Source organism: Chiroxiphia lanceolata, chromosome 4, assembly GCF_009829145.1.
Source record: "Chiroxiphia lanceolata isolate bChiLan1 chromosome 4, bChiLan1.pri, whole genome shotgun sequence".
Taxonomy (NCBI): domain Eukaryota; kingdom Metazoa; phylum Chordata; class Aves; order Passeriformes; family Pipridae; genus Chiroxiphia; species Chiroxiphia lanceolata.
The window spans coordinates 30659550-30684944 of NC_045640.1; the positions used below are offsets into that span (position 1 = coordinate 30659550).

The following is a 25395-nucleotide window of genomic DNA, read 5'->3' on the forward strand; positions in this document are numbered from 1 at the left end:
AGACTGGATGTGGATAATTAGGAAGATGTCATGAAGCTTCCCCTACATGTTTTTTTCTTGTTCAGTCGCTTAGTGTAAGCCATATTTTGGATCATTAAATAAGTACTCTCCAGGTCAATTTAGAAGGAACTTGGGAGAAAGACATTTTTTACCTCCAAAATGTGGCTGGCAGTTTACCTGCTGAATCTCTTGCCTGAGGTTATTTGAGAACCTATTCTTTTATACTGAAAGCTTGAGTTCTTTTTTCTTGTGACAACCAGTTTAGTCTACTGCAGCTAAATGTTATGTAGAAATAAATGTTATATTGAAATTCTTTAATATAGAGTAAATGGTTTTACTTTACAGCTTTTTCTATGCAATTATGTGGCTTACTCGATATTTTATATCTTTCTAAATATTAATGTTCTGAAATTCTATCACCAGTGAACAATCAGAATGAAATATTGGCTCTGTTGAAATCAATAGCAAAATGCTTATTGACTTCTTTTGAATCAGCATTTCACCCAAATTATTTCAGGTGCAAAGAAACTTCTGTTCTTCTACAAGTATCATGGGACTGGGAATCTGCTTAGGTCAAAGTCACCTTGAGGTTTTTTAACTAGGCCTTCATATCATGTATAAACCAGAGAGGTGTGTATCAGACTTTCTTCTTTTTCGTTCTTAATTAAAAGATACTTTGAGAAATCACTGTTTGTGCTAAAATAATTGCCTAATTAGTGTGTAAGAACTGAAAGGAATTGTGAAAGTCCATAGAGGTGAAAGGGGACAAAATTCATTGTGAAACCAACTGCTCCTCTGACACTGTGAATAACCCTTTGTACATAAGTGGTGGGATGTTTGGAGAAACAGTCTTCAGATTAAATGTACATGTTGTTAAATTTAAGGCAAGTCTGCCTGTATAGATAAGCTTTGAAAACTGACAAAACCACTGAGGTTTCTTGGAATTGTTGACTGGAATTTTGTTGTAATTAATTTAGAGAAAGCAGGAAAGACCACACTAGAACTTCCTGGTCTCATTCATTAGGAAATTAGTGAATTAAATAAATTTGGCAAAATACACAAGTTGAGGCAGTGTTCTGCCTGTTAGACCTTCATTCAGGCTCAGCTAGTGAATAAGTTTCACTCCAGTTCACATCTAAAATGCGAACTTGGAGTTTTTACTTAGTTTCAGTGGACTACAAGCACTGTCAATTATTAAGAAATATCATATGTGTTTAAATGTCTTAAATTATAATTGGATTTGACATGTTATCTTGAAATTCTGTTGTGACTAAAGTGTCAGTGAAAAATATCGATGCTATGTATTTGCATACAATGCCCAAGCCTGTGTACAATGGGACTGAAGGCACTTGGTGTGTAAGCAAACAATTCTTTGCCATCACATATGTGAAGGCTGTGTTTTGTATCCTAACTTCATGCTAACTTTGGAAGCCCAGACATCCATTCTCTTTTCTGCCACTTAGCTTGAGAACCATGTCTTAGGTTTACTGTATATGCAGTAAGTTTTCCTGTGCTGGGTGGTTTTATTTGTTATTAATTTCCACATAGCTGCTATGGGTGCCACAAATAGAGTACAAAAGTTTTTGACTTAGAACAAAAGTTTGGGGGAAAAGTACTTCTTTAACAGAAAATTTAAAATATAATAGTTCAACTGTAATGTAGATAATTTAAAATACAAAACTTGGACCATTCTACATGCCAAGAAAAGAGGAAAATAATATTTAATGACCTCAAATTTGATAAAGTTTATGAATGTTCTCAAGGAACTCAGTCGTCTAGTACTGTAGTATATGTAAGTACTCAATGCTAAATTTGTAACTACTTAAGCCACCTAAATATGATATAAATGTTCATAAATGGAACATTTTTAAAAATGTACTTGAATGCAGACCTCTCTGACATTGCTTCCAGATCTTTGATCAGTTTGTTAGGCTGTTCTTCTGCATTAATTTTAATTTCAACAATTCCAGTTCTTAATTTGCTAGACAACATACAGTCCTTAACTTATTCAGTTTTTCTCCTTCGTATAGAATCTTCAATTTTTACTCTTTTTTTTTTTTTGCCTTGAGGGTTTTTCTGGCGTTTGGAGGGTTTTATTTGTTTGTTTGTTTGTGGAGGTTTTTTTGTGTCTTGGGATGTAAAATTTTTCTTCCTTGTACATGAAAATTATTGACCTATTCTTATAGTTCCTCATATGATGAAATAATCCATACACTATATGCATATATAGAATTACAGAGAAAAAATATTCCAGACTTTTCCACCTATATTACAACATTTTACATGTGAGATAATACTAACTTTGTTTTGCACCTTCCTAGGCAGCTTATGTTTTTATATCTGCAACTTTGCAGCAGACTATTCAATGTAATGCCATGGTTCAATATATTATATAGAAATATTATTAATAAATAACAGTAGTAGTATTAGTATAAACATATATTTTAATTCTTGTATAAAGTGTATTATTTTTCTCTTCAATTAATATTTCTGCTTTTATTGTTTCATAAATTCTTTTCAGAACCATCTTCAACACAAAAGCACTAAATACAAGCACAAAAGAATATTGTGTCCTTTTTAAATTCTTTTCACTTACTGCTGATCTTGGGAAGCATGTCAGTGTTGTCCACATATCTGAGCTGCACAGACTGAAAGCACTTCTTCACTGCCATTCAGCTTGAGAACATCAATAGAAACATTTTTTCAAACCTGCAACTTTTCTGTTTGTGCTTTAATTGGAAGAAAATCTATGTATATATTTTAGATTTCATTTATATTTAATATATTTTAGATTTCATTTATATTTATATTTCACTGCGATACTCTGTTGCTTGCTTAATCAGAACTGTGTTGTGGTTCTTCTTTGTATGGTTTCTTACACTGGTATTTCTGTTCTACTCCATCTCTCATTTGCAGTTTAACCCATAAAAGTCTTCAAAACCTTATACATCTCCCTGGATTTACTCACTGTGAACTCCTTTGTGGTATGTCAGCTTTTCAGAAATGTTTCTGAGCAATTTAACTTCTCTGTTTTTTTTTTTTGTTTATTTATTTTTAGCCTTTTCCTCTCTTTTTTTGTGTATTCAGTGTCCTTCTCAGACAGGCTGTTGCTCTTTCTCTTCACCTTTTCTTCTTAGTATGTTCTTATCTGCCTACTTCAGCCATCACAGTGTTTCTACTTTGAACATATGAATGCTCTTAATGTAAAGTTTGTTGTTGACATCAGTATTTTGCCTTTTTCTGGTTAATTAATATGCTATTCTAAAAAGTGAGCCATCTTAAGTTCTTTGTTTTTCAACAACTTTGCCCAAATTAGTAATACTTACTTGCAAGCTGCTCTCATTTCTGCAAAGCCGTAGTCTACTGAACCCAAGTTTTCTTCTCTGTTACTGCAGAGAAAAGAGGATAATGTATCATGAGGTATTGTATCCGCTCTCAAAATTCTACTTTGCGTTTCAGTCCACTTTGGTTGCCTGTAATTTATTTATTTCAAAACACTAAATGTATTGTGAAGGTACAACTTTGTTATTTTATGTATCTAGGCACAATAATTGAGCATTGAATAACTCAGATTTCTGGTATTTGTAGAATAAGGCTAAGCTTATTCTCTCTTTTCTGAGCTGCAAGCATACTACATGTTCACAATTCAGTACTTGTAATATTCTTAAATTCCTTGTATACTGTAGTGCAAGTATCAAAGTCTCATATGAACAAGCACTTATAGTATCTTAATAGAATTTTTCATTTGGCATCAAATAATTCCCGGTTTTTCTTGTCCCAAATACATGGACATCCAATGTTCAATTGATCCCCCTCCAGGTGTTAAAGTTTATTGCTTCTTTAGTAAAGCTAGCATTTAAGATAATTTAGTATAAACTTAAATCTATTGATAATTCTGGATGTCTATAAGACTTGTGTTGGTTTTTGCAATCCTGTGGTGCAATAATGATGCTCCACTATTTGGGTTTTTTTCTTGGAGACAGCTGATGGGAAGGAACTTGAAATGCAACTCATCCTGCTGACAGCAGTATTTGATTTGTATTCATTGCCAGCTGGAATACTTGCTAAGGATAACACAGCAAATAGGTCCGAGGTTTTGTGTCATAACATAAAATTTTTAGCTATTGGTTTTTATAGTATGTTAAGTGAATGCCTGCCATCATAAACATAACTATATAAAAAACATCATCACGAATTTGATAGTTGTTGAAGTACAAGATGCCTAATGGCATAGCACATCCTTTGAAAAAATGTTCTCAAACTCTTACATTCTAATAATTAGGAAGCGTCTGCCAGTGCATTAAGCAATGAATTTAAGTAAGTGGCTCCTATAACTGCCTTCATAAATCATGGATTTAAAGCGTTTGTTATTGTGAAATAAATTCCTATTTGTCAGGTGTGCCTACTCTCAAATTTTATATTCTAGACATGGAGTGATTCCTTTATTCTCAATTTGTTCTGCTAAAGGATTCATTTTCTATGTCATGTCAGCAGTGTTTCTTCCAATTTGCTAACTAGACCTAATATACCATGCAAAAAATTGCTCTGGGCAACACTGAACATTTTTTAGTAACTGAGCTGTACAATTCTGATTACCATAGGCTTATTCTATAAAACTGAGAGGAATTTTAAAAACACTACAGCAAAACTTATTAAAAATTTAGTTTTGACCCTTTTTTATAGGTATTCAGTTCTATTTTGAAGGTTTTGTACTATCATGTTAGGAGGCCTGTATTTTTCCATAGTCTGTTTCTCCAAATGACTGCTTCTTTGTGATCTTAAATGTTAATCAGCAGAAAGACCAAATGAGAGAGATTGTACTGGGAAGAATAATAAGCATGTCTTTTCCATTGAGAAAGCTCTCATGTAGATTTCAGTTTTCCATTATAGTCAAAGTTACTAAGTTGCCCTGTAGAAGAATGAGGAGAAGAGAGTTTAAACACACACCAAAAAAAACCTGTTTTGGAAAAACAAGATTTAAAGGCAGTTTCCCTCAATTAATGCATGCCAGCCTAAAATTCTGTTTTCTTAAAAAAATGAGATGTTCTCTTTATCCCGAGAGTACTATTAATATGTAATGCTGTGAAGCAAGACTATGTAATGAAGCTACAATGTCAGATGTAGAGCTTTAGATAATTGAAATGATATCCTATTAACAACAACGCAGATAATAAGTTACACTTAAATCTGAACAGAATAACCGAAACTCTTGTGTAGTGAAAATTTTTTCTCCCTTTTCACTGACTTAAATGTTGATACTTTATGTACCTGCATAATTTGGTACATAAAATTGTTTTAATAAAGAATTAATTCTTAAGGTTTTGTTTTGGTTAACCATCATATAGTGGCAAAGGATATAAGGATATAAAACCCCAAGATGTGTAGGGCATATATGTGGCTGTTTCTGCTATATGATGTGTAATAAAAAATTCGTTATAAAACTTGCTTGATAAAACTTCAGAGTATTTGAAACAGTTATGTGTGTCACACAAGTATAATTTTGTTGATGCTGTTATACGGAAAAAAAATCCTGACATACAAATAGCCGTACACAAGTCCATTACTACAAATGTGACTTTGGCCCCATAATGGCAGCTGCGGCTTCATTTTCTTTTGTTCAAGTTTTGGCAATTAGCTGACAGTCTTTCTCTCGAGAATAATCCAGTGTTCACTAAAGTGTAGTTTGAAATTAGTTCAGAGACCCTACAGTTGTACTCAAGAAATAAACTTTTTAATTCAATCGGTTGAACCTGTTTCTTTATACTGTGTTCATTCAGATGCTCTTTTTAAAGTAAGGGTTAAATTATAAATTGATATACAGGCTGTTGCTTCAGATGGGTGCTAAAAATTCCTTGGCAAGAAAGACAGCATGGCTTTCCTCTCTGGCATGTACCTAACTACTCAATCTCTAGGACTAATTTTTCATGCTCAATTTTGCCATGCCTATCATGCCTGCCTAGTATGTCTCAGCTTCCTGGTTAATAGCATTAAAAAGCTGCATTCCAAATATACAGTATTTCCCCCTGTACTGACAGTTTCTCTGCAATTGCAAATCCAAAAAAATTGACTTAATTACTGTGGAATTTGCAAGTCAGTTGTCCATTGCAAAATCTGTACCTGGAACAGCTTAATACATATCTCTTGAACTCTGTGTAGCAGAGTTAGGGGCAGTATCCAGTTTGCTTGGGGAAGACAATTACATGAAACACAGGATTATTCTCACATTACCCTGTTGTTGTTAATTGGATTGTAGCTTTGGGGTAATTTGAAATTTGCACCTCCCCTTACTTATGATACAAAATAAACTTTTTTGTTGTTGTTTGTGTTTTTCACAGCTGTTTGATTTCAGCATAGTCTGTTTGGAAACTAGTGTCATAGTAAAGTCTGTCTGTCTTCACTTCTACTTCCAGCACTTCAGTATTCAGGTGAAACTACCTTTTTTGCCTCTCAGCTTGAAATCCAATCAAAAGAACACTTCGAAATTTCAAAAGAGAAAATACCACAGGTCCTGACTAGGAAATTAAAAGCATCATCTGAGTTCATAAATATTTTACATATATGTTTTAAACCATGATTTAAATAACACCAGCAACATGAGCTCAGCTGAATGGCTAATTTCAGCTCTTCTATCTCTATAATTTATAAGGAAAACTTATGATGTGCTATACAGTAGCTGTCTTTCTTGTTTTACCATGACCACTCATTGACAGAACACCAACGGTGTGAAGATCATCACACTCCCACACTGTGGAATAGGTATATGGCAGCAATCTAGGTACATATTTTACCTTAGACTGTTGAGGTTTTTTTAAAGACCAATGAGATATATCCCATATTGTGCTTAGCATCAGAATGAGAGCAAAAACTAAAGAGATACTTGGGAGTTCAGAAAATAGTTCTTATTACCAATGTGTTTGCATTTTTAGATGAATTCTGTTCATGAAAAACATCTCAATTTCTTTTGTTTCCTAATTAGAAGTATCGTGGTTTGCCTTCCATGTGTTAAGCAAGCAGTCCATACTCCAAAACAACTATTAACAGTAGAACTTTAGTCACAGCTTTTCTTTCATTAGAATCACTGTTTTGAAATATGTAGGAATGTCACTTTTCTCTAAGTTGGTCTTTCTTAAGTTGATTAAAAAGTAGTCAAGTTGTTAAGCAAGACATCACAGTTGCAAAAGTTTTTTTTTCCTTAGGCAACTGGGCTTAGCTGTGTCATGCATACTTCCCCAAACTACCAGAATGCTGTTTCAGAGATCCTGGAAATTCTGGTCTCTGTTAAAGTCTCTCTGGGTACTGTGTGTTGTAATGCCCATTCATAGGGAAGGCATTTGTTGCATGCCAATCCATTAAGTAACTTGGAGATTAGGTAAGAATAAGGGTACCAATGTTTTATTCCTAATGAGAGTTTAAGTTCTGTGTTTTTTCTGAAACCCAAAAAGTAATGATTCTTTGAAGGATTGCTGCATCTTTTGTCATCTTATTTTTATGATCAATAAATGTTGGAGAAGTCCCTCAGAGTTAATTCTTATTCAGCAGGTTTTATCAAAGCTTCTGTATATCTGAGCAGAGAGTTCACAGTTTCTGGATTTGCAAGACTCCTTTGATTATCTGACTCCTTTGATAGCACTTCTAGACACCCTAAATAATGCAGCATAGCTATAAAAGCTGCCTAGGAACAACCAAAGCAGCAGCATAAACCAGGATTTCTATAATACTATTTTAAATTATACCAACTACCAATTTCATCCTGCTAGTCTGCTAAAGTAAGGCAGCATTTCTCCACTTTTGCTCTAGGGCTGAAACCCAGATCATATTCTGTGCTCGATGCCAGACGGACTTTGTAGAAGGCAGCCAGCACAGCCTGTTTCAGCCAACCAGTCTTGTGAAAACTGGCTGCTGTCTCTTGACTCAGTTTTGGTTTGGGCAATGGTGAACACAGCAGTGAGCTCAGGCATGGAAAATGTAGCTCATGTCATTGAATTAATATGAGAGAATCGAAGAGTCTGTATGAGATTGTTGTGTGTATCTGTATTACATAAACTCTTTAAAAAATTCAACATTAAATATTTCTTTAAAAGGGTTAAATTCATCTGTAGCTATTAAATTCTTCTATCAAAAGTGGCTGATATGATTTATGGTCATGTTTAGTAATTGAGAGTCTGAACACTTGCACTAACTGTTACACCAAGGATGCTGAAAAAGTTATAAATACATGGAGTTTTATTTGGAGGGGTCCAGTGTTGATTTCCTAGGTATCCTACTACTTTTTAGTCAAGTGCTTGAGTGTAAGCTGAATAAAATCACTAAAAGTGCATAAGTAAGACCTCTGGTAATTCTGTCCTTCACCATTTTGTGTATGCTGGTGTGTTCACTTCAGCTGTTTTGTTAGTCCTGGTCTTGCTGGTCTATAACTGAGCTGGATTGGATTTCATGTAGAGACAACTTAGAGAGACTTCTTACTAGGAATATAATACAGGAAATTTTCACCAGGTTGGCTTATATTTGAGTTGGAGATATTCATAAAACTAGTAGCTGTTGAAAAGAAATTGTTTCTTTCAAGTAGCTTAGTCTTAAATTAGAGTATTTCTGTTTGATTATTAAATAAAATGAAGATTCCTGGAAAAAATATTGTCTCAAATAGCTGACTTCTCACTTCTTACTGTCATATGTGGTTTTCATTTTGCCAGAAACACAAAATCATTTATTTAGGATTTCTGTTAGGACCGAGTTCAGACTTAGTTTTGTGTTTAATACTACATTAAATTTTGAAGCCATTGAGTATCATTTGCAGATTGCGCTTTTATCTGGGTATCTACAATAAAAGAAATTACCCTATTAAATACTTGTACATTATGCTAACTATTGGACATTAATATGTGATTAGACTTGTCAGAGGTTTCTGAGCTGTGTGGTAAATAAACTGGAGTCAAGACTTTTTGCATTTCTTTAGTTTTTGGGATGGGACTTCATATATTTGTTTACTCAGTTTCAGTGTTGTTTAATTTCTCTGAAATAAACTCAGACCCATACTACTGGGTCCCATGTCCTCTGTCCCAAGAAAAGGTTTATAGTTATTTTGGTAAATCACATCCATATGCTAACAGAGGTTCTACGTTGTTCTCACACATGTGAATAACTTAGGCCCAAACCAGCATCATCTCATGTTTTTTCACGTCAGTGGTCACGATAAGGCTTTTGAGGGCTGGCTGCTATGGGGAAAATAGGTCACTGTACATGTGCTGTCTCCAGCAGGTAATAGTATCTCCTGTGATGGAAAGAAAGCAGGGAATTAGATTAGGCTTCTATTTCAGATTTTCACAGACACCTGCCTGGGCTAATAACTTCATAGGAAGTCCCCTACTGGGTTCTTAAGCAAGTTAAAACTCTGATCAGTATGAACTGAACAGATACTACTATGTAGGAATAAAATAAGCATATTTGGAGAGCATGCTTCAAGTGAAGCTATGTGAAACTATACTGTTTTTACAAAGCATAACATTTCAATAGGTAGCTGCAATCACAGAATCAGAAAGCTAGGGCTTTGGAGCTGCATAAGATTTTATTCTTAATCTTACTGGGCAGTTTAAGCTGCATTTGAAGTGTTACATAGTTAACACAGAAGAAAACCTGTCTAGAGAAATGCAGTTGTCATCATGAAATCACACAATAAAACATTCATTAATATACTTTGATGTTTGATTTCAAAGTGTTTGCTTTACTGCATGAATTATTTGTTCTCCATAAAATGTTTAAGCTTTTTCTGCACTTAAAATGATAAGGTGTGGTAATGGTATTGTGAGAGAATGTTTTAGAACTTTCACTTTTTAAACATTTTAAACATTTAAAGACTGCTGAAAGTCATACTACTCCTGGCCTTGGAAAACATATAAATCTGAATTGACAGAGAAAGTTCTTTTTCCCCTTTAAGTTAAGAGAAAAGAATGACTTCTTATATCTAATGTGTGTTCTTGGCAAAATTGGTGGTCTTTAATTAAAATATGCCATTCCAAAGCCTCGATCATAATTAAGTAATCCATAGCCTTCTGTAATGTTCCTTTCTCTGATGAATTTCACCCTGAATGTTAATGCAGTAAAAGAAGACAGATTAACAACGTTTTTCCTAATGGTGTGGAATTCATAAGTCTCTCTTTGGGGCAGTTAACTACTGTGTTGCTTCATTTCTTTCTAGATATATTAGCTTGAACTTGGCCTGTTGTCTCCTTCAGGGACAGTCTCCATCCAGGGGTTTCTTCAATGTACCATCCAAGTTCAGTTTATCACTATGAGTAATTATTAGCAAAATTAGTCTGCTTTTGATTAGTTTTCAATACACTTTTTTATTAGATGCATGTCATATCTCATAAACTCAAGACAGGTTATTTCTCAGTTATCCAAAATGATTATACTTCATGAAGTAGCTTTGTATCTTAGGCTATTACTAAACCCAACTTAGTTTAATAAGGTCCATTTACCCTAGCATCCTTCATGTACATACTGATGGAAAATAAACATCATGATGTTTGTTTTAAGAAAGATTAGTGAAGCACCTGAAATCATGTTTTAATTTTGGGCACTTCGCAAATTCTTCTTGCCTTGACAATTAGCACATCTCACAGAGGCCTTATTTCCCCGTACTTTGTTTCTGGTTTATTTACATTGCATTAACAGAAAGGAATGGAAGAGCACATATTATGGTTAAGTATATTACTGAACCATGACAACTGCCACTCTTGAAGGGAAATCAAAAGCACATTTTGCATTTAGGAGAATTTAAAGGTATATTACTTTGCTGGGTTTTTACTATCCTGGTGCGGTATTATATATGTACCATCTGCAGTTCCATAACACTACATATTTAATGAGTCTATGAATATTAGATAAGTATTTAATACAATTTTGTAGAAATATGCATGCATTGAACAATTGTTTGTCACTACAAAAGAAAATGGCTTGATTTGAGGATATGATTATTCCAGTTCACAGTTCAAACAACTTCTGTGAAATCCGACCTGAGATAGGAGAATGCTGGAGTTGGAAAAGGACTGGTTATTCAAAGTGTGAATTACTCAGGCTTTGGTTCCCCTGTTAGTCCTACCAGTGAGGCATTTACTGTTGCGTCTCTTGTGTGGCAGCGGTAGTTGGGTGGTTGTACGGGTTTCTGCTCAAGCTATGCTTGTCTCTCTTCTGACAGACTTTATCTTCACGTCTTGCATGGTCCTCCCTCTTGATGCCATTAAAATGAAAGAGAAATACTGAGTTTATTCATGAATTTATTTAAAGCATTTGCCTAGAGCATTTGCAGCCAGATAGGCTTCACAGAGCTTCCAAATATTAAATGGATTCCGTGTCAAAAAGCAGAAATGATAGCAAAACAGAAATCTCACTTCTTGGTGTCTTAATAGTTTGTAGCTTCAAAAAATTTCATGAGAATATCTGCCTTGCATGTAGGTCATTCAGCAATCTTCTTATAGAAGGAAAAAAGTAATAAGAGATAAAGAAACCTCACATGTGACCAGATTCTTTCCTTAGCTTGAGAATTGATAAATAGCTAATTCTTCAATATTCCTTTAAAAATGTGTCTTTAAATGTATTCTGTTTTAAGTAAGTATGAGCCCCAGATGTCCATGAATTTCAAAATTTGATGAGTCAGTGGCCATTGCAGTGTACAAAACTGATGTGTGGGGATACGTTTGCATAAATACATGTCAGTACAAATATAATCTGTGCTTCAATTGGCTTCACAGTATCGTCATATGCCTGTAGGGAAAAACACAAGGACAAATTCCATAAAGTTCTCACCATTCTTTTTTCAAGAAAAGCTGTTTGCTATAATTTTTACATTAAATACTGCAGTTCTATCTTCTGAAAGCTTCTACTCTCTTTTTTGTCTGTTTAGAAAGGAGGTCTGAAAGTGCATTGGGGAAAAAACACAACCCATAATTCCTTTGTGAAGTGGTTAAGAGCCATTCCTCATAAGAAATGAGATGGGGTACTGCCATAAATTCATGTGATTCACAATATGTTGTGAAATGCAAATTCCTTTGCTTATCCTTCCTCCCTGGAACAATCTATGCTACTTTATGTACCTCACTAGCATTGCTCTGACTGACCCACAGCTATAGGGGAGATGCACCATGGTGCAGTTTTGTGTATTTGGAGAATAATGTCTTGGGGAAGCAGTTTGAGGACTCTATTGGTCACACAGATTTATTGCTAGTTAACTTTAAAGAAAAATCTGCCTAAGGACACTTGTAAAAGCACAGGGAAGTTAAGAGTTAAAATGTCAATACTGGACAGTAAACATCTGCTTTATTTAATATTTTAACAAAGTAGCTTTGAACTGGTGAACTCTTCCTGTTAATCTGCGATCTCTTGCCCTCTCAAACAAAGATGAAGCTTGGTTTTTGTCTTTAAGGTGGCTACTCACTTTGCTTTTAGCCATTTCTGTCCCCTCTCTGGGAGCAGAGCAGGTATATAACAATTGTCTCTTACTAGTTTTTTAATGTACATGTAACATTTCCAGAACTAAATCAAAGAACATCCACCTCCTTGCAAGCAAGTCTATGCCTTTAGCAACTTACATTTAAAGAAATATGATTACAGCATTAATCCCTATGAGACATTTAGCCAGAAATTCATATTCATCAACTAGTTTTCAAATTGCAGTCTCTGGTTCAGGTCTTCTAGTCAGGGTTTTTTTGTTTTAGGTTTTAGTTTGGTTGGCTCAAGTTTCACATTTGCAAATAAACTGTATCTAGTTCATTATACTGAGTATCAGTTGGCAGCTAGGACTCTTATCTGTCACCTAATTAATTGTGATAATGAGGCTGTCTTTCTTTTCATTATTTGTCTTCTTAAGGACTTTTATCTTTAGAGAGACTGGTCAAATCCTGATATAAAAATGAATATTTTACATCATGTAATAAAACTAATTACTTTGTTAATTTAACCAACAGGCAGGGAAAGATATTCTGCTCTAAATTTCTTGTTGTTTTTAGGATTTTATCATAGCAATTACCTATCTTAATGAATTAGGAAGGAAGCCTCCAGGGGGACCTTATTGCAGACTTGCAGTACTTAAAGAGATCGTATTAGAAAGATGGGGACAGACATTTTACACCTGTTTTAAAGGACAAAGGGTAATAGTTTTAAACTAAAAGAAGATAGATTTAGACTAGATATGAGGAAGAAACTTTTTATCCTGAGGGCAGGAGATGCTGACATAGGTTGCCCAGGGAAGTGATAGATGCCCCATCCCTGGAAACGCTCAAGATCAGGTTGGGCAGCGCTCTGAGCAACCTGATCTAGTTACAGATGTCCCTGCTCACTGCAGGGGGATTGGACTATATGGTCTTTAAAGGTCCCTTCCAACCAAGACCATTCTATGATTCTGTTATTCTAATGAGAAATTTCTGAGAATGTCTTTCCAACAGTTGCAACCTCCTATTATTGTACCAACCCTGCTAGAGCATTACATTAAGTCACTATACTACTTCTGTAACACATAAAAACTTGCCTTAAGTTTTTTTAATCAGAATATGATTAAAAAAACAGTAACCATCTAATTAGTTTTTTTATAACTTTTAGTCTTTTTTTTTGTGGCATTTCAGCTTTGTATTGTATAGTCTGCATGGACTGTATTGTGAGCAGTTTACTGCAAACTTTGATCATCCTCAGCTTAGGAGAATTTTTCAGTCAATTTTTCAAGTCTGAATAGCTACTGAGAAATTTTCAGAGTTGAGAGCATATTAGCTGGCATTTTAAAAACATCATTACTGTATGGGTTTGACAGCTACAGGGGTTATGAAACTGTGCTATTTCATTAAAAAACTATTTGTAATTATTTATTATTTCCAAGTGAAACCGGAAGTCACACAAACTTGAGTGATATTTTTAAATAAAGTTACTATGCTGGGTGATGAAGACTAGAACCTAAAATGTGATTCCTCCGCAGTGTGGGACAGATTTTTGTCATCAGAAGCAGTAGCATAAAATTTTCCTTTTTGGAGGTGAGGCTCTTCATCTCTGTTAGGAAGAAAGCAAAACAATATAATGTCAGCAAATTGTTTTGAGGAAAGTAATGATTTCTCCATATAGTGTCTGCATGTATATGTGTTTATGTGCAAACTTTGGATTCTGTTCCTTCAATGGTGTTACAGGGAATTAAATTGCTACCATAAGAGGAAGAGAAAAGTAATTTACTTCAGCAAAGTATAAAAGTGTATGAATAAAAATGTCATCTAAATGTTTTGCAAATACATAAGGCATTTATAATCCTAGTAGTCCTGTGACAACCAGTTTTATTAATCAGTGATAATAATAATACTTCTTCAACATAGAGTACATGTCTTTAGTTCCCCATGTGCGTTTTCATTCAATTTAGCATGTGTGTAGAGAGGACTGGTAGTGATGAGGTATAAATGCATATAGGTATTTAATAACTAAATAGGGCTACTAAACCCTGTTGCACTTTCCTGTTGAAAGGCTCATTTTTTATTTCAGTTCACGTTGTAATAACAAATACAGTATATATATTATAATCACTGTAAGCTTTAGACTATAACTTTGTGCCATGATCAAAGAAATAGATGTTTATTGTTTTTTAGGCACACTTGAATCCAGATCCTGCAAGTTTGTATGTAGGCCTGTGTGTATATATATTGCTTTAGATACGTGAGAAATAACGACAGAAGGTCACTATTCACAGAACTGTGATCATGTCTGAGTCAGAGTACACAATGTATCAAGCATTTTAACTTTGTACTTAATTTTATTAATCTGAAATATTCTTCCTTTGTGTTATATATGTGTGTATATATATATACACATATACATATGCATATATATACAGAGAGAGAGAGAGAGAGAGAGAGAGAGAGAGAGAGGTATATTTAGCCTTAGTGAGATTTATAAGGAGTCATGCAAAAAAACCCAAGAAATACAATTTGGCTCACTGTCGTATTATACTGCAAGGATATTCTTCTGAGATCAGTGATTTTTATCTTGTTAAAGAAAAAAGATACCTCTGAGAGCTGGAATCTTAGATACATGAAGGTCTGGCCTGGTTTAGCTTTGATTGGTTATTTGAATGAGCATAATATGATTGAATTCTGAAAGCAACAGATACCATCTGCTGAGTAAAAACTATAATTTCTTATGAAATACATGATCTGACACCACATCCAATCAAGCTTAGCTACTGTGGAAAAAAGGCATTCTTTTGTGTGCAAAGCAGTTAGAGTATTCAAAATCTGAATTGTTCTGAATCATGACAAGGATGGTATTCCACCAGAATTATTCAGAATAAAATTAATTAAAGCAATATGTATGAGTGAAAAAAATAAATTAACAAAACTCTGCATCCATAAGGAGGGCAAAAAGTTTCCCATTTCTTTACCTTTATAGATGTAAGCATTTCTCTTTCTATTTAGTTGGGGTGAAAATTGTATCTGTGCCTAAGAAGAATATGTGTAAATAATACTTTGAGAACATGGACATATTTAATTTCACATAGAATAGTGTGACAAACTGTACTCAATATTTGTAATTGATATAGTAGAGAAAGACACAGAATCTGCCTCATTTTGTGCATGTTTGCATTCCTTCAAATTTTTGCTTCTTTTTTGCTATCATAACTAGTTAACAATAAAGTCTAACAGCTTTTCACTAATGTGCTGTAAGTTCTTAAAAATAAATGTACAAAGGGAGCCCATTAACAATAATTATTTGGGGTAAGGGGGAAGTAGACTGTGTTAGGCTTAGTATTAACTTCTGTTATTGCAGTCACAACATATCCATTTAAACAAGACAGTTTATGAATTAGGATCTCTGAAGGACACAGTTGTACCTTATTGCAGAAAAATGAAATATACTTGATATGTATATCTCAATCTGAGAAAGACTAAAGTTGAATTATTTTTTAGAGTCAGGGTTCAGTTTTCACTTTTGTAAAAGCCATGCTAATGCATGTCCTTGATTTCATCACTTGCCTTCTCAAAAATTTGTATCTCCTAAGCAAATAAATATATGTACCTTTATTCCACAGTAGCAGCAGTGTGAAACAGAGTCCAGTATAAATGTAATGTTTGAAACATTGCATTCACTGTATATACATGCTTTGCTAAATATACTGTTTTTAACACTCTTTTTACTAAACATATATACATAAACTGTGCTGTTATATTCTCTAGCTGTTGCCTTGCCGTGCATTTTTCTGCAAAATGGGTTTTAGTTTTATTCTCACTATCCATTTTGTGCCATTTCAGTGGATTTTCTTTGTTTTAAAGAGGATTGTTTTTCATTTTATTTTACAGAGTTACATACATGGAAAGCAGTCAGGCTCAGTTGTTGCAGAATCACATATTATTCTTCTGCTGAGTAGCCCTTCAAAGTGATGATGAATATAAAAAAAAGCAAGATGAGGCACAGTGTGAGGTTAATAAAATTGCTCTGGCAGAGAATAGCTGAACATTTGAGCAGGTATTGTATTTTACCTACTTGTTATATGTTGAAGTAAATATTCAATGTTGTTGCTATTTACTGCCAAGTAAACCTGGCATTCCTTTCACTAATGTATACCTTGTTATATCCTTGTTAGTCTTATGCCTTCAGTGTTACCTTTCAATAGCAGAAACTAATTTTCTTCTTTTTTTACTCTGTGTTATAATAGTTAAAAATTCATTGAAAAAAATAATTTTATTTCTTCTTACTGGCAAGAAAAGCATACAGAAATTTACCAATCATGCACGAAGATGATTTGTCCTCCAGTAGTCCTTGGATTTTTTTTCCCCCACCTAATCTAGACAGTTTCCTACTACTTCTTGAAATAAATAACTCAATCACATTTGTTCTGACAGTCATCTTCTCACAGAAAGACTCTTGAGACCTACTTTTACCTTTTACTCTTTCATTCTTACTGGGGTCAAAAAAGTCAAGATGAATTTTTTTTTGTAAATATGTCTTAATAAACTGTAAGAAAAGCTTATATGTTCTGGATTTTTTAAACCCTGCTTCTCATCAGCTTTATTCATTGAGTAAAAACTCTAGTCCACCAGTAACCATTTTTAAAGTCTATTTCCATTACAAATACCTTCATCTGAGGGAGCAAACAAAAGAAAATAGTATTTCCCAATTTATAGTAATACTAAAGCTCAGGTTTATGATTGTGGCTACTCTCTTGTTCTCTCCCTGACATTATGTTGCCTAGAACCTGTCCCTTACTCTAACTTCCCAATCTACCTTCATTTTTGGCATTTACTATCCAAAGAGAAACACCATCATTACATCTTTCTCTTTCATTGTATTCATTTGCCTAGCATCCATTTACTACCTGTGAAACTTTATATGCTTCATAAATAGCCATTATTAATTTAGTTCAAAGTTACAATCATATTTTGCAGAGTAAATGTAGTATTTTCAATTTTCAATACTGTTTCAAGTTCTGGATCCCCCAGTCCAGGAAAGTTGCAGACTTTAGCTGGAGCGAGTCCAGCAAAGAGCCACAAAGATGATTAGGGGGCTCTCCTATGAGAAACAGCTGAGGAGCTGAGACTGTTTGAACTTGGAGAAGACTCTCAAGGGGATCTCATCAATGTGTATACATACCTGATGGGAAGAAATAAAGAGGAAGGAGACAGACTTTTTAGAAGTGCCCTTTGAAAGACAGAGACAGTGGGCTAAAACCGAAAAACAAGAAATTCAGTCTGAAGACAAGAAGATTCTTCTTGCTGTGGGGGTGATCAAACACTGAAACAGGCTGCCCAGAGTGGCTGCAGAGTTTCTGTCTGTAAAGATATGCAAAACCTGAATATATACAGTTCAGGACAACTTGCTCTAGCAGGTTGCTTGAGCAGGGGCATTGGATTAGATGATCTCAAGAGTCCCTTCCAATCTCAATCATTGTGCAATTCTGTCAGTTCTCCAGGTTTTATATCGTACCCTAATTAACATTGTGTCAAAGTCACATTGTATTTGTTAAAGTTTTAGAAGCACATTTATGATGTTCATTATTTTTAAATTTGGCTTCGTTTTCTTGGGAAGAGAGAGTTAAAGAGAGCTAGCTTTACCTGGAAACTGCCAAGTCAGAACTCAGTGATTATTAATTTAAATGCAACATTTTTTTAAAAGTACACAGAGACAGCTGTTATGTTTCATATGAAAAATTTCTTGTGTAATAGACAAAGTATGTGTTTTATTAGATCATCTTTATGTTTTCCTTTGTAGAGCCACAGTTTATGTTTTCCTTATTTTTTTTGCTTTTCCTGAACTGCCATAATTCAAACAAATCTATTATCTAAAACAATCCGGTTGACTGCTTGAGAATGGGAAAAGTAAATGCAAAAAACCAGAGAAGGTTAAAAATAAACAAAACTTTGTTGATGACATATTTTGTTTCTCTGACTCAGGCATTAAAGTGATATCTTTTTGTCAGCAGAGATTGCCTTTAAACTGGGAAGTTGGCTAGCTACATTAATGCAGCTGTCTGAAAGAATCCTTTCAGTGATGTTGTTCATTGCCACTTCCAAAAGGAATTCTCTAAGATTTCATTCATGGCTCAATACTGTTGAGATGAGTTTTTGGTCACACACAAATTTCAAAATGAAATCTTTGCCATGAAATATTGACAAATGTGCATGAAAAATCAATATTTCTGTATACTTTCAATGTTGGTAATAATTATTAGCTTGCTCCATTGCTTCTTCATTATTGCTTATTGAGAAAACATGTTACTAGAAAATGCGGGAATTAGAAAAAAGTATGCCAAATTGATAAACAGCAGTACATTCATTTATCCTTTAAAGTTTAAAAGATGCATTGAATTTTAAAACAAGGCATTACTATGCTGGTAATATACATGTTTCATTTGGTTGCTTCTTTTACTTTGTAGTAGTAAGGTTGTCACTTTTTGCTAGATGTTGAATAAAGATGTTGTACTTCTCTATAAAGTGAATTTTTAATACCTCTGATGAAAAAATGTGAATTTTCATTTTATTTCTATACTTGTTTTTAGATAGTGATTCTATCCCATTTACTAGATGATTTCTGTATAAAAATCTACTGTTTTTCCAGGCTGTAGCTGCATAATTAGGACATGGTTAAGAAGGACTTGTGAAGCAGTCAGATACTCAATTTAAATTATTTTATAAAGCAAAATTAAATTCAGTAAAATCTATGCAGTGTTACTGATTACATACCAGGTGTATGTATACAGACAGTGTACCCACCTAGGACTGGTAATAGGGGTGAACTTCATTACCACTTGTGGTAATGAAAAAGCATCAAAAAAGAAAGTGATGTAGTTTGATTGGTATTTCAGTGGTTGAAATGCAAACTTCCAGCTACATCACTGTTGTGAGATGCATATTTCAAGGAGTTTAGGGGAACTCCAGTGCCAAGACTCATGTAATGCTTCCTAAAATTCTTGAAAAGCCATTTGACATAGCTGAAGCCAGAAAGTTTTAAGAGAAAGAACGTCAGGGTTATTTTAACTATCAGTACAACTGGATTTCAGACTGTTAAAACATAGTGAAATACATCTTGATTGTGTACAATTCATCCATAATTTCAAATTCAAATAGATAATTTTCAGACTATGGTCCACTTTCCTCAACTTCTGAGTTAGGAATCATCCTTCTTCACTGAGATGAGACATTAAGCAATTGGTGTCTTAAACATGCTCCTTTCTCAACCCTCAAGGCTTGTGAAATCATCCCCTGGGATGGTTATGATTTGAGAATTGAATTGTATAAGTAGAGTATTAGTCATCTACTCCTCTCTGATGAGACCTCACCCGGAGTGCTGCATCCAGCTCTGGGATTCCCAACACAGGAAGGACATTGACCTGTTGGAGCGAGTCCAAGAGAGAGGATTGGGTAAGCTTGGGAAAACGGGTGGCTTCGAGGTGACCTATTTGTGACCTTCTAGTACCTGAAAGGAACTTACAGGCAAGGTGGGGCAAGACTGTTTACAAGGGCATGTAGTGACAGGATAAGGGGCAATGAGTTCAAGTTGAAAGAAAGTATGTTTAGATTAGGAAAAAGTTCTTACTGTGAGGATGGTGAGGCATTGTAACAGGTTGCCCATGGAAGTTGTGGATACACCCTGTAGGTGTTCAGTGCCAGGTTGGATGGGGCTCTGAGCACCTGGTCTAGTTGAAGGTGTCCCTACCCATGGCAGAGGGATTGGAAGTAGATGATCTTCAAGATCTCCTTTCCCAAACCCAAACCATTCTATGATTCTATCATTCAATCCATTATAAAAAAAGAGTTAAAAACTCGTGCTGTGAAAAGAGGCTAATACCTTTTTTAGAGAACAGCATGTAGCTGGAGAATATTTCCTAACAGAATTACTAGAGTGCATGTTTTGCTTGAATTTTCAAATGTAAGTAGAAATTAAATTCAAATGGAAATGGTTGAGATAAAGAACCTGTAATGTGATCAGTATTTTTGAAATTATATCAGGTATGGTAGTGGTTTAAGTATTAGTAGGAAAAGGTTAAGACAATACCTCTATCAGCAAAGTATGCCACACTTGTAAGGGGCCAGCAAAGAATTTCTCATGTTCTAATCATCCATCCCCAAGCACAAAAAAAAACCAGACTAAACAAACAAAACCCTCAAACAAACAAAAAACAACCAACGGAAAAATACACAAAACCAAAACAAACAAACAAAAAGATAAAAAAGCATGCATGATAATCTCTCCCCCCCATTTTAGGTAACAGTAAACTGAGCACAGGCTCGAGGTGGATGTTTTCTAGATTTTCTTGCTCATGTGTTATTAAGCAACTGCAGGATCTGCAACTAAAAAGGCAGTCATTTCTTTATGTGTGTAACGCTAATGCAGATTTTGTTACTCTTGGCAGAAATACAGCAGACTATGAATGAGACTACCAAACTTTTTTTCACAAAAGTAACCAAGTGTTAGTCAACCTCTTTTCTCTCCTTCTTTCTTTCCTCGCTTTCTACTAATTAGGACTAAATGTGTGAAGTAAAAGTATAAATTACGTCATCATCATGGCTGGGCTTCGCGAACGAAGATTTGGGAGGGCTCTACCCACGTTTGTTGCAAGCACGTTGTGGCTGAAAAGGCCAATACGAGATAGGCACGTCCGCTTGCAAAAGGCACAGCAGAAAGACTGCTCTCCATTGTTGGCAAAATCCTGGCAAGAATACTCTTGAACAGACTGATACCTGCTATAGCAGAAGGAATTCTACCTGAAATCAGTGTGGTTTCAGAAGCCAACAGGAGTACCACAGACATGGTATTTGTTCTCAGGCAGCTGCAAGCAGAAGTGTAGGGAACAGAACAAAGGTCTCTGTGTAACCTTTGTTGATCTCACCAAGGCTTTTGATACTGTGAGCAGAAAAAGTCTATGGCAGATTTTGGAATGTTTAGGTTGTCCCCCCAAGTTCCTTAAAATGATCATCTCACTCCATGAGGATCAGTGCAGCCAAGTCAGATATGGCAATGCACTTTCTGAGCCCTTTCTATAAATTATGTATCACATTAATAAAGTAGGAATGATCAGGTTTTCTTCCTTTTGGGCGTTCTGTGATTAAATTTTCTATTAGAGTATGCTAATAAAAAGTATCCCGAATTTACTAGCTATCGGTTTCATTTAGTAGGGTATCTATAATTTTGGAGTTTATTGATACAATTTTGGGTTTATTTTGGATTGGTGGTATGGGTTTTTTCATACATCTGAAAAATCATCTTGATTTTTACAAGGGCTAATATTATGCTCTGTTACTACTGATCATTTTCTGTATGATCTTACAAATTTTGATGATCACTGTCTTTTTCATCCTACTTTAAAACTGTTGTTCTTCATGTATCAAAATTCAAAACCTTTTCAATAGCACTATCTAAATAATATGTTTTCAGTTTTTATGAAAAGCGTGTATCATCTGGGAAAGGAACAGAAGTTTCATATGTAAAAGGTACGTAACAGGATTACACAGAAAAAAATTTTACAGAGGAATAAATTTATCAGAAAACATGAACATCTGAATTTAAAACATTTGCTTGCCATGATTTATCTGAGTGCCACATTCCCCTAATGTTTTCAAAATAGTTCATAATGCATAGTGAGGCAGACAAAGAGGAACTGGAAAATAAGTACATCTTTGATGCCATCTCATTTTTGGCACATGAAAACTGTCGAAGTAACAACTTGCTAAAATTTTGCATTCTGCACTGCTAGAGAATTACAGTACTGTAAAAGATTATTTTTAGAGCTAGGACTGTTGTTTTCTTTGTAGACTATCAAAATAGTGTAAAGGCATAATGGAGAATGTTCGAAACAGGAGTTAAAAATAGAAACAAGCTGTGTATTCTGTGATAAAAAGCTACTTGTATTGAATCACAACTCTGTTGAATTTTTGCTTCCACATCAGAAAGCTGCAGCAAGTACCATACTCAATGTTACAGTGTGAAGCTACAAAGCTGATATTATTGAAGGTAAAACGCAGCCAATGAGGCTGAAAGCTCAACAATGATGACTAAAGTTAGAAAGCAACAACTGAAGCAAAAATAGTGACAATGTGAGGGAAGCTTTAGGGGTAATCATGTGAGGCTCCAAAAGAGAGGGGAAAAACCAGCATAATTCAGGTGGTTACAGAGCTAGAATTCTCAGTTGCAGAGCAAACAGGTTACTTTTGTGAGACTGTTATTCCTGGTGGTAAGAAAAGTGAATTAAACTCATGATCTGGTAAAAAATTAAGAACTAAGTTACAAAATGGTTTCTGCCAGATAGCTTTCTAGTGCGCGGTTGGCTGGTTTGTTTCTCAGAAGCAACCAGATAAGGGAAGTAGCAAAGGACCACATTATGTATTGATATTGCATGAGATAATCATGCAGAAAAATTCCATTTACAGACCAGTTCAAAACCTTTGCAAAAGTAACACTTCCCCAAGAGGATTTGGTGACTTACCCTCACATCTTGGGATTGTTTTTTTTTTCCCCATGACTGTTAAAGTCAGGACTAAAACACTACTATAAATCCAAGCGAGGTATTGGCAAAATAAAGTAATCAGATAATGCTAACTTAGGGACTTTTCTAAATAGGGGGGAAATAGAAATACATGGGGGAAATTTTTTGTCAGCCCTTCTTGTGGCAGTTGCCTCAATTAATTCATGTTAATGCTTTTGTAACATTTGAAAATAGAGAACTGAGTGATTCTCGTGATGTTCTTTCCAGTTCTTTTCCCTACTTGAAGCATAGCAGTAGCATAGAAGATTCCCGGTCTCTTATGCTCATGAATCTGAATCTTAACAGGTAAAATTTTTAGAAAGTAATTTTTGCCTTCCCACCCAGTTTGCATAGTATCATGGATTCCATGGCTGGGGTTTTTTCACAATATTTTGCAATTTTTTTAAAATTTTGTCAAGTCCAGTAACAAGCCTCCAGAAGACTTGAAAATAAGCATTTATTCATGAGTGACCCTAGGCCTTATACATTGTGCGTGTGTGAGGAAGGTAATTTGAGCTACTAGTCTGTTTTTAACTAGAGTTTGATTTAGGACTGTAGGTAGGTGACTGTATCAGAGAAGTGGTGGTAAAAATAATATTTTTTGATGTTGTCTGTTGTCTTTCACCATCGATATTTGCTTTTTTAAATCCTGTATTTTTCATTTGTCTCTTCTTATTCTATGTATATGAAATTGGAAGTCTCAAACCTAAATCAGACTGCTCATGTCTGATGAAGTGTGATTGTGTTAGCATTGACAGTTCTAAATCTTTTGCTCAGGCTTAACTTAATTAAAATTGCATAATGGAATTCCAGATGTCTAAGCATTTTTGTACAATTTTGAACATTTCTAAAATGAAAAGTATTAATATGAACATTGATAGTCATCCTGCTTCCTACCCCTGAGGTAATGCTTAAAACTTCAACCTTATTTGAACCTCTTAACTCTGGTGAAGTTCGTATTTCCTGAAATTGTGATTCTGAAATAGCACCCATGGTTCACTCCTGCTTCAGGATGGCATTCGGGCTTTCCCTGCCTCAAACAGATGTTATGCACAGTAGTAACCTTCCTTTTTGTTCATATAGTTTCAAATAACAATAAAGTGAATGGCTTAAGATCTTGCTAGATTAGTTAAATTGTTTATTGTTATGTACTTGCTCACATTAGTAACAGTTATAATGAGACAACAAAACATTGAAAGTGACTGAGGACTTGCCTCTGAGATGTTTCTCTGCTAAACTATTAAGCAATATGACACTAAAGAGGAAGCTAATGTCTTATCTAAATGCCGAAGAAGATAAAGCAGTCCAACTGCTTCAGTTTGTGTCAAATAACCAATGATTTGTGTGCAATTGCATTGAAGGATCTTATAGTTTTTATTTTTTGAAAATCCTTTACTGCAAATATACAGAATATTATAAAATATTGGTGAATAGCTATTTCCATAGCTGTCCAAAATTTGTGTGTCCTACTTGACAACTATCCTTTAAAGCTTTTTGAACCTTCTTTCCTTTTTTTAATCTAGAATACACAAAGAAAAATTTTACTACAGATTTTTGCCACAGGTGAGCATATTGGTGCAGTACAGATTGCGATATGGGATTTTTATATGTAAATATTTCCTTTCATTTTATGAACTTAAATGTTTTAGTTTGTAGATGTACCTTTGTAGCTTTCTCAGCTACCCACACACCTGCTGCTTTCCTTGACAATGGCAATACAGATGCTGCTATCACCATGGGAATGGTACTCCTCAATGAAGCTGCTACCTCCAAAGGGGATGTTGGAAAAAGGAGAAGTAAGTTGTACTAAATAGCTAAGGCAATGTTTGGACAATTAGAAGATATTGAGAAATTACAAGTGAATATCTGATTAGGTTCTCAGAAGGTCTTTACCTTAAACCAGTGTTTACTGTTTTGGGGTGGAAAAGAGGAGAGCATAAAAACTCTGTTGATAAAACTACATTCAAATGAAGTCAGTAAAAAAATGTTCTGAGCACACTCAGCCAAGGTACAGATTGACACAGTAGTATCTCTGCTACTTAGAATTGCATAAATGCTTTTTGGCTCTTGAATTACATTGAAAGTGAGTGACTTAAAGAATAAGAGTTTCAAAACATTGTTTTTAAAATTAATTTAGGCATTTAAGATGACAACATCCAAAGGAGTTTGAATATTCTTTTACTTGATACTCTTGCCAGTATCATGTCTGGCATGATGAAAGGAAGATGAAAACCCAGCAGTAGATGTAGTATCCTAATCTGTAATGTCTAAAGATTTTTAGTCTGAAGTGCAATTTTTATGGTTTTCTGAATGTTGTTGTCATTCAAAATATTTGCAAGATTTTTTTGTCAGTGAATTACATAAACACACAAGATGAAGATATTTTATCCAGAATCGAACTTCCTCATACTTGGGTGATA

General features: G+C 34.6%; 1 protein-coding gene across 2 annotated transcripts in view; it reads left to right on the top strand.

The window, feature by feature from the left end:
* The window catches only part of TUSC3 (tumor suppressor candidate 3), a 109433-nt gene that overhangs the window by 76453 nt on the left and 7585 nt on the right, over positions 1-25395 (top strand). For both annotated transcript variants that reach the window (XM_032686561.1, XM_032686563.1), the window contains 2 exons: positions 16317-16380; positions 24697-24771. In XM_032686561.1, the coding sequence (XP_032542452.1) occupies positions 16317-16380; positions 24697-24771 (139 nt within the window). The remainder of the gene's footprint in view (positions 1-16316; positions 16381-24696; positions 24772-25395) is intronic.